This window comes from Microcaecilia unicolor, chromosome 1 (assembly GCF_901765095.1).
Source record: "Microcaecilia unicolor chromosome 1, aMicUni1.1, whole genome shotgun sequence".
NCBI lineage: Eukaryota > Metazoa > Chordata > Amphibia > Gymnophiona > Siphonopidae > Microcaecilia > Microcaecilia unicolor.
Window position 1 is genome coordinate 234171335 of NC_044031.1, and position 22635 is coordinate 234193969.

The 22635-nt window shown below is 42.1% G+C and overlaps 1 protein-coding gene across 3 annotated transcripts in view; it reads right to left on the reverse strand.

The window, feature by feature from the left end:
• NFX1 (nuclear transcription factor, X-box binding 1) overlaps window positions 1-22635 on the reverse strand; it is a 258504-nt gene that overhangs the window by 142522 nt on the left and 93347 nt on the right. For all 3 annotated transcript variants that reach the window (XM_030204815.1, XM_030204808.1, XM_030204823.1), the window contains exons 7-9: window positions 20025-20164; window positions 12683-12782; window positions 2380-2597 (exon numbers count right to left, since the gene is read on the reverse strand). In XM_030204815.1, coding sequence (XP_030060675.1) covers window positions 2380-2597; window positions 12683-12782; window positions 20025-20164 — 458 coding nt within the window. The remainder of the gene's footprint in view (window positions 1-2379; window positions 2598-12682; window positions 12783-20024; window positions 20165-22635) is intronic.

The following is a 22635-nucleotide window of genomic DNA, read 5'->3' on the forward strand; positions in this document are numbered from 1 at the left end:
AGGAGTCTGAAATAATATCCTTCTTCCTCTGTTTAGTATTATTTATATATCACCAGATGTTTACCTGACACATTTGATATGAAATTTGTGTTTCTGTGATAAGTTATATATCTACCACAGCACAGGTGGTTTATAAGCTAGACTCTTCAGTTTAGTATAATTGTATATTAAATTTTAACTGCCAAACCCTCGACTATTCTTTTAACGTTTGAAGATCCCGTCTCATTGTTTCTACTCCCTCCAGGGTATCCACTCTATTGGCTATCTTCATGCCATCCGCAAAAAGGCAAACCTTTCCTTCCAACCCTTCAGCAATATCTCTCACAAATATATTAAATAGAATCGGCCCCAGAACAGACCCCTGAAGAACTCTACTGCTCACCTTCCTTTTCTCCGAGCAGATTCCATTTACCACCACCTTCTGCCACCTGTCGATCAACCAATTTCCTATCCAGTTCACCACTTTTGGTCCTATGTTCACTCCCTCTCAGCTAATTCATGAGTCTTCTGTGAGGGATCGTATGAAAGGCTTTGCTGAAATCCAAGTAGATTGCATCTAGCGCACGTCCTTCATCCAGTTCTTTGGTCACCCGGTCAAAGAAGTCGATAAGAGTTTGGCAGGATTTCCCTTTGGTATAGCCATGTTGCCTCGGATCTTGTAACCCATTGGCTTCTAGAAAGTTAACTATCCTTTCTTTCAGCAGCGACTCCATTATTTTTCCTACTACCGACATGATGTTTTGTCCTTGAAATAGCCCTTGTTGGGCGAAACATGGCTGTGTTGGGCTTGATTTTATGTTTGATTCTCCAATAAAATAACTTAACCTCCATTAACCGTGTCCAATTCTATGACTACTATCCTTTTGGGACTACCAGATTGCTTGCCTACTGTTTCCTGGCAACATCCAACTGACTGCACTGCTCCCCTCTTGAAACAAAATGTGCAGTGGAAGGCAATACAAATTTTGGGGGAAAAACCTCAGAGGGACCTCACCTTCAATAACATTTGAACCCCCACCCCCCCAAACTCATCGGCGGGAGAACCAATAGACTTTCAGAAGGCCCACCAGCCTGCTCCAAAACAAAAGGAGGCAAAAATCAGATCTCCTGCCCCAAGAATGGTCAGAGCCTCTGACATGCCACATATTCAACCATAGGGGAAAAACTGCAGAGGATGACCCCCTGGCACACATGAAGCACAAAGCATTAGGTGATCTGGCATCCTGAGAGCCACAGTTACACAATGCTGCCTGCACTCTGACATAGGCCCAGAAAGCCAACTCAAATGCTGAAGCCACTGCTCATATTGAATGAAGCAAACTTCTTTCCTGCTAACTTTCTCGCCTCTGGAATTTCAAGGAAACCTAAATAGGGTAGCAGAGGGAAGACAGTCTAACCAGACTCACACAGAAATAAATGATACTCTTTTTTTTTTTTTTTGTCGATGTCTGGCAAAGGGATTCTCAACAAGGACACTCAGAGGCTCCCTTACCAAACAGGCAAAAGACTAAGGCACAACAGAATACCCCTCTCAAAGAGCAGGTATGGGGAGAGAGGATAGGAGGGACCTAGGAACCCACTGGTGTAATACCCCAAAGCACCCAAGAAAAATCACTGAAAACACCCAAAAATATGCCTTATATTTTCACTCTCTCATTGTTTCATTTTCTTTTCTTTTTAAATAAATAAAATTTAACCTCTGCCTACCTGACTGACCAGACAGCACAGAATGTGTCACCCACCACCTGCTAGAGACTGAGAACATACTGGCTGTTTCTAGGCAAGACAGAATACTATATACAGTGATATCATAATCCATTAGCTCTCAGTCTCCACCTACTGGCAGAAGAGCACATACCCAAGTGTCTAGACTGGTCTGGAAGACAATAAGAAATTTAGGCTTTTCCTAAATTTTTTAGAAAACATAGAAGACATTTTCTTGAGATTTTAATCCTGGTACAAAAGATAACTGCTGATGCACAAAGTACCCACAGCTTCTACTTTTCTTTTCAGTTTAAGGAAATATTTCTGTCAGACCGACAACCTCCAATTTCCATATTCATCTGCAGGCTACAAGAATCCATCCAAACCTATTAACTCCTTAGCAATGACAATTATCCCCATGTTACTGGAGAGTCAGAACAAAAAGTGTACATTAAAAAGAAACCTCAGAATGTTAATGGAAACCAAATCTCAGTGCCTGGCACTTGAACATGCTGTTAAGTGTTATGTTGTGGACCAATACAATTTTAGGATTACAAACTCTAAACTCTTCTGGAAGCTACATGTTTGATATTTAAGTTCAAAATGTTTATAAAATGAAATTAGTGGGTGTTAAGTACTGAATATCAAATTTGAAATACTCAAGATTTTAGTTACCATGGGAACCACAGGGTAGAGGTTTGCCACAAGTCTTGCCACACGATGGTATGGGGTCCATGCAGGTTTTACGGTCTACGCAGCCTAGCTCAAGAAGTTTGCTAAGAGGAGTCTGTAGACAGGGACAGAAGCGTACTACCTGTGGAAGTCTTGGACAAGGCTGGCAGGGCTGTGGATGGCACACTTCAGTACAACCATGCCTCCCACAGTTCAATTTTCTGGCAATACAAGAAAAATAAAAAAAGAACAGGTGTGCATTACAAAACAATGTTAAAGATTATGTATAGAGGAGATCAACATTTTAGAGAAACAAAAAAACTGGGTCACTATACTGTGGAAAAAAGGCAGTTATCGGATGGACATGGTTATGGCACAGCACATTGTGAAAACTGCTTACAACGCCATAAAGAGACTTGGGCTATTATAATGGAGAGCATACTGAAGCATGACAATCTTATGCTTCCTTACTGGCTACAGTTATCTGGGTAACTTTGGTCAGCTGATGCTAACTGGCTAAAAGTAACTCTGTAATGTTCCCACCTCTGCCCTTTTTTTCTTTTTTTGGCCCCCCAAAAATTTTGTGCAAGCAACCAGGAGGGAGGAAATTCAACGTCTGTCTGGCCAACTCCCAAAGTTAGTAAAACTTTTTGAAAACTGACCTCTTAAAACACACTAACAATTTAGCATGTTTCTGTTTTGCGAGCTAGAAAGCAAGAAAAAGCAGAAGAGCAAAAGCAGACTGATGTTACACTTATCATATTTAATAATGGTGCATCAACTTAAGCAGCATTTGTGGTAAGAGTCCTTCTTGGTTGCTAACTACTGTTTCATTAGGATAATGATCCAAACTGCTCAGTGAAATTTTGGCAAATAAGTAGAGTTTTCTCATGTTGTCACCAGTAACCTAGAAGGCACAGATAACTGGTTTAAAGACAAATGTAATGTAAGGACCTGATGTATAATCAAAATCCACCAGCACAAATGCTAAGGTCTCAGAATATGGTTTTCCAATAAGAGAGAATCTTCATAAAGGCTAAATCTTCAGAAATTCTACCACATATGCTACAATGTCCCACCTTATTCAAGAAGCTCCTCCAGCAACCATCAGGTTTTAGTATGTTTTATGCAACTTTGCAAACATGAGGTAGCACTGGTACAAAATCGTACTGGGTTTCTAGCAGGTTTAAAAAAAACTGGAGAATTCCAATGATATTCCAAAACCTAGTGTAACAGTTCAATCTAAATATTACTAAGCAATAACAAAAAGTAGCTGCTCCTGGGGGACTTCTGTGCAAAATAAAATGTATTGGTCGATATTTAGTCCCTCAGTGATCAACAGTTTTTAAGATGCCGCTGACAGCCATGGACATAATTAAGCCTGGAAATTCAGTGCCGGGCTATGTTTGAGTACCAACACTGAATATCCAGGGGTCAGGCAGTAACCCAGTAATTATGTGGTTGCCAGGCAATATTCAGTGCCCACGCCCACACGGTGGGCATAGACAGGACTGTCTTCTATGCGTTTCTGTCTGCCTGCTTAGCTATGTGGACACCGGCACTGAATATGGATGGTGCCCAAATAATTGCTGGCTTATCCTCTGGACTGCCCAGGCATTATCCAGGCAGTGCTGCAGCAGACAGAGCTGTAAATCAGCAGCACTGCCCAGTTCAGTCCTGCTGAATATTGGCAGCAGACAAAACCATGCTGACTATTGGCCTCCTTAGAATTCTGCAAAATTCTGCACTTGCTATAATTTTTGTGTGCAATTCCCTCATCAAAGGCCTGATCCTCTATGTGACAGGTCAGACAAACACCCCTTTCACAAAAAACAAAACAAAAAACCCTTTCTTCCTCCTCAGGATGAGTCTCACTACACCCAACTCAGCTTGAAAGACACCTTAGGCTTGACCTCTCTATCCATGCAGGTTCGACCTCCAGTTTTCTTTGCCCTCTTTTCAGGGTAGAAACCTCCCAGCTTTTTTTCTCTCTCTACCCATTCCCCAAGCAAGACCCCTCCCCCCCCCCCCCCCCCCCCCCAACAGACTTTTTCTCCATCCCGCTTTCTCAAATATCTCTCACTTCACCACACACATTCCCACAGCTCTGTAAAATCTCTTGCCACTGGGCACCCTTCCCCCATCTCACACTCAAGTCCCCCACCCTTATCATCACACACCCATAACACTCTCAAAACCAGCTTGGCAAACACACTCCCATAGCTTTCTCACAACCTCTAAGGCACTCACCCCAGCATAGCTCTCTCTCAGACACCTCATCTTTATTTTTGTTTTACACCCAACCGCCCCCCCCCCCAAACACAATCACCCTCATAGCTGTCTCTCAAAGCTTCATGCACTCACTCCATCTCTATATTCCACCCTCCCCACACAGCTTTTCCTCCTCAATTCTACTATGACATCTCTTAAACACCCCCCCTACAAAAAAAAAAAATACATATTCCAAGCTTGGCTTTGCCACCCTCCATGACACACACACCCCTCCTCAATCTCTCAAGGCGCTTGCTCTTGTAGCTCTTTCTCCATCCCCCAGCTACATCCCTCAAGCTTACACCTTCTTTCCCTACCCCCACCCCTCAGCAGAACAAACTGTTCCTAATAATTGCCTATCTGTACCAGATCTGGTGAGGTGGAAAGTGGCTGCATCTTCCTCTTCCATTACTTAAGGCTGACTGTATTTTAACCATACAGGACACTGTAGAAGCCCCCAGTTCAAACACCACAGCTGGCCCAAGTGGCAGAGGACAACAACATGACCTGACATGTAGTCCCTCTTTCCTCTTCACTGGCTTTTATAGGATAGGCACTGGGGGGTAAGGCAAATATTAGAAACAGTTTGTCCCGCAGCCAGCCAGCCAGCTGGTGCTAAGCACCCCTTAAATCAAGTAAGCTTTTTCACTGTGTCCAGGGGCAATCTGAATCATGATGGGAACCCCAATCATTTTGAAAAGTTGGTGTCTTGGGGGGGGGGGGGGGGGAGGGAAAAGGGGCTAAGCTCAGGTGTCTGTACCAGATGGGGGAAGGAGGGAACCATGCAAAACCACTGCCTCCTGGTCTCTGCACCATTCTGCACAAATTCTGCAATGTGCAGTGGCACAAAATTCCCCCAAGGTAATCTTCTCCTTCCAAAAAACATAAGAACCACCATTTCACAGAAAAAACGATGGCAGAGAAAGACCTATCCAATTGCCCAACCATGCCATCTACTAATCTCAACTATCTCTTCCTCTCTTTTAGAGATCCCCTGTGCTTGTCCCCATGCTTTATTGAAATTCAGTTGAGTCTTTGTCTCCACCGCCTGCACCAGAAGGCCGTTCCATGCATGCATCCACCACCCTTTCTATAAAGAAGTATTTCCTGAGAGGCGCTGAGAGAGCAAATAGAATATTAAGTATTAGGAAAGGAATGGAAAACAAAAATGAGGACGTTATGCCATCGCTCCATGGTGCGACCGCGCCTTGAAAACTGTGTGCAATTCTGATCAACGCATCTGAAAAAAGATATAGTAGAATTGGGAAAAAAAGTACAGCGAAGAGCGATGAAAATGATAAAGGGGATGGGACGACTTCCCTATGAAGAAAGGCTAAAGCGGCTAGGGCTCTTCAGATTGGAGAAAAGACGGATGAGGGAAAATATAAGAGGTCTATAAACTGATGAGTGGAGTGGCACGGGTAGATGTGAAACGCTTTTTTACTCTTTCCAAATATACTAGAACTAGGGGGAACGTAATGAAGCTACAAAGTAGTACATTTAAAACAAATTGGATAAAATATTTCTTCACTCAACATGTAATTAAACTCTGGAATTCGTTGCCAGAGAATGTGGTAAAAGCAGTTCGCTTAAGCAGGGTTTATAAAAGGTTTGGATAGCTTCCTAAAAGAAAAGTCCATAAGCCATTAAGATGGACTTGGGGAAAATCCACTGCTTATTTCTAGGAGAAGCAGCATAAAATGTATTATACCATTTTGAGATCTTGCCAGGTACTTGTAACCTGGATTGGCCACTGTTGGAAACAGGATGCTGGGCTTGATGGACCTTCGGTCTGACCCAGTATGGCAACACTTATGTTCTTATGTAGAGGACCTGCTGAGGAGAAGAAAACTTCACTGGTATATCTTACCTGCTGGAAATTACATTCAAACTTGGGAAAAAAGGTAAACTTGGGGCTGAATAGATAATTTTATTATCTTTTGTTAAATTACTCTACTTAGTTTTCGAGTCTAGTTTAGTATTTTAGGTTACATTTTTAGAGCTTGGCATAACATCAGTTTATAACAGAGGAACCAGTTGAGGGAAGCCCCTCAACTGTTTAATTCTCTCTCCCACCCACCCAAAAGCTGATTTAGAGGCTCTCCAGCCAATTAGGAGGCAGACATTCTAGAGTGAAGTAGATTTCTTTTTTGGACTTTTTTTTTTTTTTTTGCAAAAAGTGCTATGCCTGATTTGGTTTAGGAACAGGTTTATTTAAACTCTAATTTTATATTGCTGGGAAAACTGTTGCTTGCTCAAGGTTTCTTTTTTACCTCCATCTCAAAAGATGGGGTGACCTAAATAATCTCTTTTGAAGGCCCCACATTTCTGAGGATTAGACCTTAGACAAAAGAAAACAGCTGCTACTTTTAGCCTTCAGGACAGATGAGGAAAACTTAAGGACTTTGGTAGGGCTTTTTCCGTTTTCTATTTTCTTTCAATATGTGCAAATACTTCAACTGCAGAAGCTGTAATATTGTTTAACCAAAGCTGTGCCCAAGTTATAGATTCTGCCTGTGTACAGACAGAAAATATGATCCTAGCAGAGGGGTGGTTCCTCAGCTTGAATATCTCATGAAAGAAATGAAAGAACAGAGAGGAGGTGGCAAGGTTGAGAAGCATCTGCGAAAATGAGAAATACATCAATCTATTTCCAGTATCCATAATGAATTGTAAGCCACATTGAGCCTGCAAAGAAGTGGGATAATGTGGGATACAAATGCAATAAATAAATAAAATGAAATGCTTCATGAAGCATCACAGATTTCCAGCAGGAAGTGGAGGAGGTGAAAGCATCCCAGAGAGAGGAGGAATAAGCGCTCAAAATCCATGAGTGATCACTAAGAGGCGAAAGGTAGTGGTGGTTGGTGATTCTCTTCTGAGAGGTAAGAGACATCCATCTGCAGATAAGACAAGGTGTGCTGTCTGAAAGGTGCCAAAATTCAAGATGTTACAGAGAGATTACGGAGACTCATCATGCCTAATGAGTATTATCCAATGCTGCTCATCCACGTTGGCACAAATGATACTGCTAGGTACTCCTCCATACATATCTACAGTGATTTCATTGCTCTGGGAGAGAGGGTGAATCAGACAGGTGCACAGGTGGTGCTCTCATCGATCCTCCCTGTTGAGGGTAAAGGCTAAGGCAGAGAAGCTCGCATCCTAGAGATGAATATGTGGCTGCGCAGATGGTGTTGTCCAGGGCATTTTGGCTTCCTGGACCATGGAATGCTTTTCCAAGGGTTGACAAGTAGAGATGGTGTCTATCTATCAAAGAAGGGAAGAAGTATTTTCAGTAGCAGACTGGCTAATCTACTGAAGAGTGCTTTAAACTAGAATTGTTGGGGCAGGATGATCAAAGCCCACAGCGCTATAGAAATGATTTATAGTAGTAGTAGTAGTAGGTAAGTGCAAGCCCTAAGGTATGTGAAGCATTAAATACTTCTACAAAAATGGAAGAAAGGGGCAACATCTGGAAAGCAGTATATACTAAAGCCTGAAGTATGAGAAATAAGGTTTTAGATCTTGAGGCTGTAATGGAAAAGGCTGATTTAGTGGTGATCGAAGAGACATGGTTCACAAAGAACCACACCTGGGATATAATTATACTGGGCTAAAAATCTGTTCAGGAAAAGACAGGGGAGGGGGAGTTGCATTACATGTTAAAGATAATATTAAAGCTCCACAACTGCAGAACCTATATGGTAAGGAAGAGCACTATGGATCAATCTGGAAAGAGGGAATGGAAAATGTATTTACACTGATGTGATATACAGGCCTCCTTCACAGACAGAAGTGGTGATTTAATTGAACACATTCAAAATGTAGCTGTGAAAGGAGAAGTACTACTAATAGGTGATTTTAATGTGCCAGATGTTGATTGGGGTATCCGTATTGAGGGGTCTTTTAGAAATAGGGAGATCCTGGATTCTCTACAGGTGGAACTGTTCCAATGGTTAGTAATGGAACCCACGCGGGATGGGGTCATACTGGACTTAGTGGTTAATGGGAGAGTGTTTCTGATGTTATAGTAGGTGATCATCTGATGGTATGGGTTTAATATTAAGATAAGGTGTGGAGAGGGTTCATTCAAAAGTGAATGTTTTAGACTTCAAAAAAAGCCCCCAAACTATCTTTATTCAAATGGAAGATTACCTCAAGGAACTGCTGTCTAGACAGGAACATCTGGAAGAAGTTGGAAAGCAGTGGGCAAAACTGAAAGGGGCTATTGTAAGAGCAACACACCTTTTCGTAAGGAAAATAAATAAAACTAAGAGGAAATGTAGGCTGCCTTGGTTCTCAAAAGTAGTAGTTGAAAAGGTAAGGAAAAAGAGGTTACAGCCTTTATAAAGTACAAGAGATCACGGAAAGAGGAACATAAGTGACAATATCTGGAAAAGCTAAGAGAAGCTGGTACAGTAGTCAGGAAAGCAAATGGAAGAAAAAAATGGCCAATACAGTAAAATGGGGGGGGGGGGGGGGGGGGTAGGGACAAGACATTTTTTGGACAAGCTAGTGATAGGAGGAAGTGCAAACATGGCATTGTGAGACTCAAAGGTGAAGGGGAGGAATATATAGAAGCTGATAAAGGCAGAACTGCTTAACACATATTTTTGTTCTGTATTCACAGCTGAAGGGTCGGGAGCAGGACCAAAGAAGACAAACACAAATAGGAATAGAGGGGTGGTAGTCCCTGAATGATTTTCAGAGAACTGTGTTCGTGAGGAGCTGGCTAAACTAAAGGTGGGCAATGCGATGGGGCCGAATGGCATACATCCAAGGGTACTAAAGGAACTTAGGGAAGTTCTAGCGGCTCCGCTATGACCTTTTCAATGCTTCACTAGAGTCAGGAGTGGTCTTGGAGGACTGGAGAACAGCAGATGTGGTCCCTCCACAAAAGGGAAAGGAAGAGATTGGGAACTACAGGCCAGTAAGTCTGACTTCTGTGGTAAGTAAATTAATGCAAATGCTTTTAAAACAGATAATAGTAAAGTTTTTGGAATCCAATGGATTGCAGGATCCTGGGCAACATGGTTTCACTAGAGAAAGCCCTTGTAAGATAAATCCGATTAATTTCTTTGACTGGGTAACCAAAGAGTTGGATCAAGGGAGAGCGCTGGAGTGATGTATTTAGATTTTAGCAAAGCCTTTGATATGGTTCCGCATAGATGACTAATAAAACTGAGTGCCCACAGAATGGGCCCTAAAGTGACTGACTGGGATAGGAACTGGTTAGGTGGAAGGCAACACAAAGGTAGAAATACATGGAGCTCATTCTGAGGAAAAAGATGCTACAAGTGGTATGCCACAAGGTTCCGTTCTTTTTAACATTTTTGTAAGCAATATTGCTGAAGGGTTGTCTGGTAAGGTTTGCCTCTTTGTGGATTATACCAAAATCTGCAATAGGGTATAGACACCCCCGATGGTGTGGATAATACAAGGAAGGATTTAGCAAAGCTAGAGAAATGGTCTGGAATTTGGCAGCTTAGATTTAATGCTAAAAAAAATGCAGGGTCATGCATTTAGGCTTCAAAAACCTGAGTGAGCGGTATAGAACTTAGGGGGTGAAGAACTTTTGTCCATGAATGAAGAGCAGGACTTGGGTGTGACCGTATGTGATAATCTTAAAGTGGCCAAACAAGTAGAAAAGGCGTTGGCAAAGCTAGATGGATGTTTGGGTGCAAAGGGAGAGGAATGGCCAGTAGGAAAAAGGAGGTGATGATGCCCCTGTATAAGGACTCTGGTGAGACCACATTTAGAATATTGTATACGATTCTGGAGACCGCACCTTCAAAAAGGTGAAAGGGGATAGACTCAGAAGTAACCTCAGGAAATACTTCTTCATGGAAAGGGTGGTGAATTTGTGGAACAGCCACCCGGTGGAAGTGGTACAGAAGAATTCAAGAGAGTTTGGGACAAATATATAGGATCTCTAAGGGAGTGATAGGGAGAGTAGATGGCATAGATGGGCAGACTGGATAGGCTGTTTGGTCTTTCTCTGCTTACATTTGTTTCTTTGGTAACTCCTGAGTCTACCCTCTTTCACCTTCATCCTATGCCTCCTCATTCCAAAGCTTCCTTTTATTTTAAAGAGCTTAATTTCCAGTGTTTATGTTCCATAGATATTTAAATGACTATCATATCTCCCATCTCCTATTTTTCTTCCCTACTACACATATTGAGATATTTAAGTCTGCACCCATATGCTTCATGCTGAAAACCACTGACCATTTTAGTAGCCACCCTGTTGATCATCTTCATCCTGTTTATATGTTTTTAAAGGTGAAGTCTCCAGAACTGAACACTGAGGACACATCTAAAGGAGGTCTTACCAGAGACTGATACAGAGGAACTATTACCTCCTTTTTCCTGCTGGCCATTCCTCTCCCTATTCACCCAAGCATCATTCTGGCTTTTGTGTGTGTGTGTTTTTTAGCATTAAAACTTAGCTTCCAAATTCTAGACCATTCTTTAAGATTTGCTAAATCTCTCCTCACATTATCCACACCATCCAGGGTATCAATCCTACTGCAGATGTTGATATCATCTGCAAAGAGGCAAACCTTATCAAACAGCCCTTCAGCAATATCACTTACAAAAACATTAAAAAGAACCAGACCTAGAACCGATCCCCTACAACACACCACTGAGGACACCTTTTTCCTCAGAGTGTAACTACCGCTACCCTTTTGTCATCTTCCACTAAACCAGTTTCCAACCCAGTTATTTTAGGGCTCTTATCAAGGGCATTCAGTTTATTTATAAGTTGTCAATGCAGAGACATGCCAAAGGCTTAGCTGAAATCTAAATATACCACATCTAGCACACTCTCTCAATTAAATTCTCTAGTCACCAAGTCAAAGAAATTAATCAATTTCATCTGAGAAGATCTACCTCTAGTAAAACCATGCTGCCTTGGGTCCTGCATTCCACTGGATTCCAAAAACTGAACTATCCTGTTTTAGAATAGTTTCCATTAATTTACTCACCACAGAAGTCAGGTTAACCGGCCTGTAGTTCCCAACCTCTTCCTTACATTTGCTTTTGTGGAGAGGGACTGCATCCGCCATTCTCCACTCCTCAGGAACCACTCCCAACTCTAGAGAAGTATTGAAAAGGTCAGATAGCAGAACTTCCCTAAGTTTCTTCAGTACCCTCAGATGTATCCCATCCGGCCCAATCTGTATTCAACCTTCTTTGAGAGGATTGTACAATAATTATTTCAATTAGATAATGAATTACTTCAACTTTGAAGAGACAGAACTACCATATACAAACAAGTTTTCAATATAATTTCTTCTAAGGGACACTTAAAAAAGAAATTACTTCAAGTATTTAAAAGTTAATTTGATTATTTCAGACAACTGCCTAGGATGACATGGTATGATATTCCATTTCAAATTCTTATAACAAAATAAGCAGTATAAATAAATGCTCTACATTTCCTGCACAAAAACATTATCCCCCTAATTCTATAAACTTGCACATCATAATTTAGGCTTAGCACACAAATTTGCATGTGCAATTTATAGGATAAGGTCAGTTGAATGCACAACTTAATTTAATAATTGGCTGTTAACTGGAGTTAACAGCCAAATACTGGCTTTAATCGGCACCCATTAGCATTTGTATGTGAAACTGTCCTTACAAGCCTGTGCATGCAAATTCCATGGGGCACAATTTCTAGGGGGTGCATAGACATGGGAGAAGAATCGACAGGTCAAGGGTGTGCCTAGGAGTTGGGAGTGCACATTTTAGAATACTAGGAGTTATGCATCTAACTACCTACAGTTAGGTGCAAGCACTAACACCAGGCTTTGACATGGAGTAAATGCTCATGCTTCAAGTTAGTCGCAAAACTGTGAACTTAGGCTATTATTCTATAAAGGCAACTCTGCATGGAACTGCTATTATAGAATTTGTACTTAGTATGCATCATCCTGGTGCCTAAATTTTGGTGCGCTTTCTTGACTCTACCCCTCTATGAGCATAATTAAGCTACTCTTTTCATTTTACAAGAAGTTCAACATACTTGCCACACTGCTTCTGACAGGAGAAGTTTCCAAATCCATCATAGTTATCTTTGTCCGTTCCACACAGTACATCTCGAGAGCTGCCACCACAGTAACAGGCTTGAAGGAAAATATAAAATATTTTTTTAACTTAAGTTTTTATGAACTCCTATCCCAATCTTGCCCTCCCCCTTCAAATCTCCACATGAACACTTATTTAGCATAAGATGGATCCAGTGAATATGGTAGATACCTTGAAGAGAATTTCACATTTTGGTTTTAAAATTAACATTTCCCCCATCCCTGTCCTATCCTAAGAGGGGAAAAAAAGGTGGTCAATTCAATACATATAGTAGAGCTTTCAGAAATATCCTTCTAGCACATCTCAAAATGGTCTTCAATATAGCATTTGAAAGCTGGCCATTCTACCGAAACATGAAACAAAAAGAACACCTGCTTCTGAACACCATACAGATCCCATCCGTGCTAAGTAGCCCTTTTCTTCATCCTTGTCTTTAAAAAGGTAAAAAAAAATCGTTGGGGAGCCTGGAACCAGCAAAGGGTTATGATTACAATCCTAAAAATAGGTTTCTTTGAGTTTTGTTTTAAACCACTGGTGTTTTGTTTTAATGAATCTGTGCCAATTATAAATCCACTATCTAAGACAAACAGTACTACAAAATGTAGGTGGACAAAACCAAGCTGTTGTACTAATCTCAAAATGTAATTAATTAAGACTAGAGCATGAGTACTAAAAGCACATTACATATACACAAACATAGCGAATGTTACATACCTGTAGCAGGTGTTCTCTGAGGACAGCAGGCTGATTGTTCTCACGACTGGGCTGACGTCCACGGCAGCCTCCACCAACCGGAAGAAAACTTTGCGGGCGGTCCTGCACGCAGGGCACGCCCACCGCGCATGCGCGGCCGCCTTCCCGCCCGTGCGCAACCGTTCCCGCTCAGTTGAATGACAAGCAAAGGAAAGAGTAAAACGCAACTCCAAAGGGGAGGAGAGAGGGTAGGTGAGAACAATCAGCCTGCTGTCCTCGGAGAACACCTGCTACAGGTATGTATCATTCGCTTTCTCCGAGGACAAGCAGGCTGCTTGTTCTCACGATTGGGGTATCCCTAGCTCTCAGGCTCACTCAAAACAAGAACCCAGGTCAATTGAACCTCGCAACGGCAAGGGCATAACAGAAATTGACCTACGAAGAACAACTAACTGAGAGTGCAGCCTGAACAGAATAAAATCGGGTCCTGGAGGGTGGAGTTGGATTAAAACCCCAAACAGATTCTGCAGCACCGACTGCCCGAACCGACTGTCGCGTAGGGTATCCTGCTGAAGGCAGTAATGAGATGTGAATGTGTGGACAGATGACCACGTCGCAGCCTTGCAGATCTCTTCAATAGTGGCTGACTTCAAGTGGGCCACTGACGCTGCCATGGCTCTAACACTATGAGCCGTGACATGACCCTCAAGAGTCAGCCCAGCCTGGGCGTAAGTGAAGGAAATGCAATCTGCTAGCCAATTGGAGATGGTGCGTTTCCCGACAGCGACCCCCTTCCTATTGGGGTCGAAAGAAATAAACAATTGGGCAGACTGTCTGTGGGGCTGTCTCCGCTCCAGATAGAAGGCCAACGCTCGCTTGCAGTCCAATGTGTGCAACTGACGCTCAGCAGGGCGGGTATGCGGTTTGGGAAAGAATGTTGGCAGAACAATTGACTGGTTAAGATGGAACTCCGACACCACCTTTGGCAGGAACTTAGGGTGAGTGCGGAGTACTACTCTGTTATGATGAAATTTGGTATAAGGAGCATGAGCTACCAGGGCTTGAAGCTCACTGACTCTACAAGCTGAAGTAACTGCCACCAAGAAAATGACCTTCCAGGTCAGGTACTTCAGATGGCAAGAATTCAGTGGCTCAAAAGGAGGCTTCATCAGCTGGGTGAGGACAACGTTGAGATCCCATGACACTGCAGGAGGCTTGACAGGGGGCTTTGACAAAAGCAAGCCTCTCATGAATCGAACGACTAAAGGCTCTCCAGAGACGGCTTTACCTTCTACACGGTAATGGTAAGCACTAATCGCACTAAGGTGATTCCTTACTGAGTTGGTCTTTAGACCAGACTCCGATAAGTGCAGAAGGTATTCAAGCAGGTTCTGTGCAGGACAAGAACGAGGTTCTAGGGCCTTGCTCTCACACCAAGCGACAAACCTCCTCCACTTGAAAAAGTAACTCTCTTTAGTGGAATCCTTTCTAGAGGCAAGGAAGACACGGGAGACACCCTCAGACAGACCCAACGAGGCAAAATCTACGCCCTCAACATCCAGGCCGTGAGAGCCAGAGACTGAAGGTTGGGGTGCAGAAGCGCTCCGTCGTTCTGCGAAATGAGAGTCAGAAAACACTCCAATCTCCACGGTTCTTCGGAGGACAACTCCAGAAGTAGAGGGAACCAGATCTGACAGGGCCAAAAGGGCGCTATCAGAATCATGGTGCCGTGGTCTTGCTTGAGCTTCAGCAAGGTCTTCCCCACCAAAGGTATGGGAGGATAAGCATACAGGAGGCCGCTCCCCAATGGAGGAGAAAGGCATCTGACGCCAGTCTGCCGTGCGCCTGTAATCTGGAACAGAACAGAGGCAGCTTGTGGTTGGTCTGAGAGGCGAAAAGATCCACCGAGGGGGTGCCCCACTCTCGGAAGATCTTGCGTACCACTCTGGAATGGAGCGACCACTCGTGCGGTTGCATGACTCTGCTCAGCCTGTCGGCCAGACTGTTGTTTACGCCTGCCAGGTATGTGGCTTGGAGAAGCATGCCGAACTGGCAAGCCCAACGCCACATCCTGACGGCTTCCTGACACAGGGGGCGAGATCTGGTGCCCCCCTGCTTGTTGATATAATACATTGCAACCTGGTTGTCTGTCCGAATTTGGATGATTTGGTAGGACAGCCGATCTCTGAAGGCCTTCAGTGCGTTCCAGACCGCTCGGAGCTCCAGGAGGTTGATTTGAAGATCTTGTTCCTGGAGGGACCACAGTCCCTGGGTGTGGAGCCCATTGACATGAGCTCCCCACCCCAGGCGAGATGCATCCGTCATCAGCACCTTCGTGGGCTGCGGAATTTGTAATGGACGTCCCAGGGTCAAATTGGTCCGAATGGTCCACCAGTGCAGCGAATTGCGGCAACTGACAGACAGGCGGATGACATCTTCTAGATTCCCGGTGGCTTGGCACCACTGGGAAGCTAGGATCCATTGAGCAGATCTCATGTGAAGGCGAGCCATGGGAGTCACATGAACCGTAGAGGCCATTTGGCCCAGGAGTCTCAACATCTGCCGAGCTGTGACCTGCTGAGACGCTCTGGTCTGGGAAGCGAGGGACATGAGATTGTGCACCCTCGCTTCAGGAAGAAAGGCCTGAGCCGTCTGGGAATTCAGCAGAGCTCCTATGAATTCCAGAGATTGGACTGGCTGGAGATGGGACCGGGTAATTTATCACAAACCCCAGCAGCTCCAGAAGGTGAATAGTGCACTGCATGGAGCGAAGAGCTCCTGCCTCTGAAGTGCTCTTGACCAGCCAATCGTCGAGATACGGGAACACGTGCACCCCCAGCTTGCGTAGATACGCCGCAACCTTTCAAACAAAGGAGGACTATTCATGTGACAATCCAGGCACCTGTGGGCTAAAAATCAGTTAGCCTACAGGGTCAGTTGCATGCTGAGCACTATCAGTCAGTACAAACGGGACTCGGCACAAAATGCTGCTTCTTTGGATTCCCTTACTGATAAGAAACCTCAAGTACTGCTGAAAAGGCCTGTAACTACAGAGTGCTCCATCAAAGCAAACCACAGATCCATCCAAATTAGAGCCGCACAGTTAAGTTGCTGAGGCTGACTCAGCTTCCGGCATCAGGACTGACTATGCCAACCACAATGAAGGTCTCCCCACATGACTCGCACAACTAGGAAAGTACATCATCTAAACATTGTTGAGGAACAAAAACATTCTCAGCACTCCACACCACCACCTCTTGCAACTCAGAAGGTTAACACCACAAACATTTCTCTCAAAAACAAGCTCTAAAGCCCTCTCCAGTCAACCCAGACCCAAGCTGCTGTTATTGTACCTTCTCCAGCTTTTCCAATTATGGGCTTGACAGTTTCCACGCACACTAAGCCAGGTTTACCTGAACCTTAATCCACTCGGGATGCAGCTTTACTTTTAGTTTAACTCGTCAGAAGATGCTGCAACAATGTTCCTTATACGTTCCTACTTACCAGGCTTGTCCTCAATTGGAACAGCCTCAACCTCTTTGTGGCACATTTTCTTCAAGCATACAGTCCATCACCTGCACCTTTTTAATCCCAGAGTCATCCTTCTCTGCATTCTCACTGGCAGAATCTTACCTCCTCACTGTTCTGACGTATTCTTCTCAGTTGAAGAATCTGACCTTCCTTCTCCCATAGCTGATCATAATTCTATTCATCCTACAAATGATGCTCAACAGAAAGATTCAGATTTATTAAAGCAAGACATACTTCTGGAGGACATCAATTATAACAAAAATTTATTCAGAAAATTTTGAAAGACCTTGCCATTGAGACTGAGGTTACCTGTATGAATAAAAAAAAAAAAAAAAAAAGACTGAGGACCGCCTATTTCCAAGAGACTGGATGCTAAATACATGGTTCCAACAGCTCCAAGTCACGATCAACTCCAGCTATCACACCATTCTGTGGTCCTGGAAGCAGTACAGAAAAGATCTAAGGCCACCAAATCAAATGCTCAGTATCCCACAGGCAAAGATCCAAAGACTTCAGTAACAGTGGGTAGAAAGATCTACTCGGGAACTCATCAACTTCAAATCTTTTGTTATAAACATTCAAGCTCCATCAAGTTTTGGATTCACTCTCAGCTACTTCAACAAAAACCCTTCTAATTTCCCTAATAACATCGAAGAGTTCACCTTTCGTCTTATATATTAATATGTATGTAATTTATAACATCACCTCATGGACAGCAGAAATACTGAGCAAGAAGAATTGCTTGACTTCAGGTTTACCTGAAGACCTTTGCGATCAACTTGCTAACACCCCATGTCATGAGGACAATCTCTTTGGAGACAAAGTGAAGGATGTGGTTTCTCACATTAAGGATAAATTGTTCCACCTTAAGGAAATTCACAAATCTTCCTTCTGATATTTCAAGTCATACAAAAGATCTAATTCCAACGATTAAAAAAAAAAATCCTATCATTCGCTGTACTTTCCTCAGTCTTATCATTGCAGAAGATATCATCCCTATAAATGTCAACCACAATTTCAATTGCAAGGACTGATGGATTCTCTTCATCTCACCACAAAAATGATTTGCTGTCTGGGGTTTATTATCAATATGTCAAAGTCCATTTTTACTCCAATGCACACTTTACAATTCATAGAAGCACAACTGGACACAGTTGAAGCATGAACCTTTCTTCCTCAGGATTACTGCAATATAATTCAGCAGTTCACGTCTCAGCTTCTAATAGCATGCCAATGCACAGCAAGGTCACTCCTGAAACTTCTAGTCAACAATTATAAGAAGTTGGCAAAAACATTATGAGCAGACAAAAGACGTAAGAGAAGAGACTGGAAGACCAGAATATGTATACCCTAGAGGAGGGACAGGGAAGATATGATACAGATGTTTAAATACTTGAAAGGTATTAATATAGAAACAAATATTTTCCAAAGAAGGGAAAGTGGTAAAATTAGAGGACACGAATTGAGGTTGCAGGGTGGTAGACTTTGGAGTAATGTCAGAAAATTCTTTTTCTCGGAGAGGGTGGTTGATGCCTGGAATGCCCTCTTGAGGGAGGTGGTAGAAAATAAAACTGTGGCAGAATTCAAAAAGACATGGGATGAACACAGATGATCTCTAACTAGAAAATGAATGATATAAAAAACAAAACTTAGAGGGTTGCATATGTGTTTGCATGTCAAGTGGTGCTTAGATGACGACTCTGGCTGCATCAACTACGGCCAGTGAAGGGCTGCCTTATACGGTCTGAATCTTGCATATAGCAATCCGGTTTAGGATGAGCTGGAGAGAGCTTCGAAAGAAATTCCAGTGGGTTGAAACGCGAGGACAGCACCAGACAGACTTTTACAGACTTTGTCCCGCAAACAACAAGATAGATTTGGATAGGCTGGAGTGGGCTTTGACGGCAACTCCAGTAGTTGGAATATAAGGACAAAGCCGGGCAGACTTCTATAGTCTATGTTCCAGAAACATCAAAGAAAGACCATGATCAAGTATATAATATCATGTTCATTGTTGATTTAAATCTTGAAATGATAATGAATGTGACTGTTGGGCAGACTGGATAGACTATCCAGGTCTTTACTTGCCATCACTTACTATGTTACTACTATGTTATATGCCTAATGTCCTCAGAGAGCACCTGCTAAAGGTAAAGTAACTTAGCTTTCAGAATTACTGTGAACAAGAAGATATCAAAGGAATCCCATGCAAGCACAAAAAAGTCTTTCATGCTTTTCCAAAGCCATTGAGAAAATTCTCTGCCTTGGCATCACTGAATGTCACTCACATAGTGGCTGATTCATCCTGCTTATCTACAGAACAGAATAATCTTATTTGAGCATTTTAAATAACCGCTAACTAACATAACTAACACAGACCTAGTCATAAGAGTATCACTGCCAGCAAATTTTTTCTTACTGAAAATTTGCCATATTAAGCATGAGTTTACTTCCTCTACCACACCAAAACATGCATGAAAATTTGTGTGTTGAACAGAAACACAATTTCAACTTAGATGTGTGTTAAACCAAAAGTCTATCAACCAGCATTCTGTCTCCAACAGCAGTCAATCCAACTCGAAAATTGGATAACAAAAAGTCAATCCATTCCTTATTGCTCACTCCCAAAAATAACAGATTTGTATAGCAAGATTGTTGTCCCCTTTACTAAACCCATATCTGCTCTGCCCTATCAAGCTATATCTATGTGTATGTTTTTTAGAATAGCTTCTAAAACTGACAGGCAATGACAGTTTATTTTCCTGTATCAATTCTGGGCCCTCTTTTAAAATGCAATTTTATATGATGTGCTTTAAAAGGAGAGTTCTCTTGCATCTTCTCAGAGCAAAATCATATCCTTTTCCAAAATAAAAGTTTCTTCAAGTACTAAAAACTCCATTATACTACACACACAGAATTAATGGACTAAAAACAGCAATCACACTACCTAGTCGCCACAACTGGTAAGGAACCAATTACACAATATATTAAATAACATTTTCAAATTTGTGCAGAGTTAATAAAATTAATCAATACACATACACACAAACACTCACCTTGCTGAACTGATTGCTGACAGGGTTGGCACTTTCCAGCATGACACACCTCTGCACAGCTGTGTTCACCACAGTTCAAAGGATTCTCGCATACATTAGTACAATGGATGGCACCGGACTGACCACAACGAACTGAATGACTGTAGGAAAAAAAAAAGCAGGCATATTATCAACTGAAAAACTTTTGTGGCTAGATAATAAATCTTTATGATATTAACATCTTTTACTGCTCACGTAGGTGAATACAGAATTGGGTCACATTCAAAAGGTTTGTCCTGTTAACAGTGAGTTATCTGGTCAACTAGTTAAGTATAAAAGATTTGGACGTGTGCCAGAGGCACAATTTAACTCTTACCAGCCAGCACCAATGTTCAATGCTATTTGAATATCTGCTCAGGACAAATGTGTGTCTTAAAAGTAAACCAGATAAAAAATATCTGATTAACTTTAATCAGGCATATTCAAATGGTGTGACTGAACCAGTTCTCTTTGTAATCTCCTGGTTAAAATAAACTAAATAACTTTAATCAAATACCCAGTACTTGATTAAAGCACTGCTGAGCAGTTTCTTAAAATTTGAAATTCAGTAAATTCCTGTTTAACATACAGCCCAGATGTTTGTTTTCTTTCTTTTTTTTATTGAAGGGGGGGCATTAAAAGGTATGCACTCTCAATAAAAATGTAAGCAAATTATGAGCAAAGATAGCCCATTTTAAAGAATTATTCTTAATGTTTTATTAAAGCAACATTCCTACATAAAACTTCAAGATGGTAGCTATGCTGAAACATAGATTAAGACATAAAAGGTAAAATGCATTCATACCTGACAATTTCCTTTCCTTGAGTCCTGTTAGACCAGTCCAGACAAGTGGGTTGTGCTCCCCAACTAGCAGGAGACACAGGACACTGAAGTTCAGTGACATCACTTCCACCACTGGGTTGGGACATGGACTGGTCTAGCAGGACTCAAGGGATGGAAATTATAAGGTATGAACAAATTTTACCTTCCTTTTCTTCCTGCCATCCAGTGGGATGTACCCAATCTCTCATATGGGAAGCCAATATCCCTTCAATGCCCATGTGCCCAATGATACTATCTTCTTAGGCATGTGCATCAACACCTATAATGTTTCATAAATGAGTGGAGCAACGACCACATTACTGCCCTGTAGATTTCTACTGGCAATATTGTCTGGACCTCCACATATGAAGTCGCCTGAGACTAGTTGAATGAGCTATAAACATTGCTTTCACTTCCTTTATCTGAGATAAATATGCCAAATCGAATTGCTTGCTTAATCCAACAAGCTATAGAAGACTTAGAAGCTGCATTTCCCCTTCTAGGATCACTGTTCAAGACAGAAAGATGGTCTGACTTCCAAAAAAAAAGCGTTGATCACATCCAGGTAATGGATTAAGCATCTGTGCACATCCACTGCATGAAAGTCTGTGGCCTTCCCTGTCCCTTTAGGAAAAGGCTGGAAGACAACTTCTTGGTTCACAAATAAATAGAAATAAAACAAAAGATAGAAAAGAAAATACAATGATACCTTGTTTATTTTACTAATTTAATGATTAACTTTCAAAAGCAACACTTTCTTCTTCAGATCAGAAATGAGCAAATGTTGTCACACATCAGAATATATAAATGAAACATACAAGCATTCCAATGAAAGTCTCACAGGAAGGCGGTCGGTTAGGTGAGAAATAGGGAGAGCTGTGAGAGATGGATGGGTGCTTCCTGTGAGACTTTCATTGGAATGCTTTGTTTCACTTATAGTGTCTGATATTTATTAACATGTGCTCATTTCTGATCTGAAGAAGGTGATGTTGCCTTTGAAAGCTAATCAAAAATATATTTAGTCCAATAAACAAGGTATCATATTTTTCTTTTCTCTGTTCCGTTTTATTTCTATTTATTTCCTTTAAAAGTGGACTAACACAGCTACCATATCACTTTATTGAATGAACTGTCTTCAGCAAACAGGATGGCATAGTTCATAACCACAATGATTCTTCTGAGAAGGAAACGTAAGGAAAGAATCAATGAAAGATAGAGCTTGAAATATTAACACCTGATGCACAGAACAGACAGCCACCCACCAGGAAAACCCTCATCAACGGCAGATACTTCAAAGGATGCCTTCCAGAGTAGCTCAAATGGCTAGCCCCCCAGAAGCAAAACCCAATGGAGGGATTGTTAACACAACTAATGGACTACTTAACAAAATTCACAATACTACATAAATCCCAATCAGGGTTCAGACCACAACACAGCACCGAAACGGTCCTAAACCACTCTAATAACAAAATTTAGAAGTTTAATCAGCTTAGGGCAGAAAATACTATTAATGCAATTCGAAAAGTTTAATCAGCAAGGGCAGAAAATACTACTAATGCATTTTGACATGTCAAGTGCGTTTGACCTAGTAGACCACAAAGTATTGACGACCCTGCTCGATTACATGGGAATCAGCGGCACAGTGGCCAAATTGTTTAACGACTTCCTAAAGACCAGATCCTACATTGTAAAAATGTCCAACCAGCTATCTATCTCCTGGATCCCTGAGTGTGGGGTACCACAGGGCTCTCCGATATCACCAACACTGTT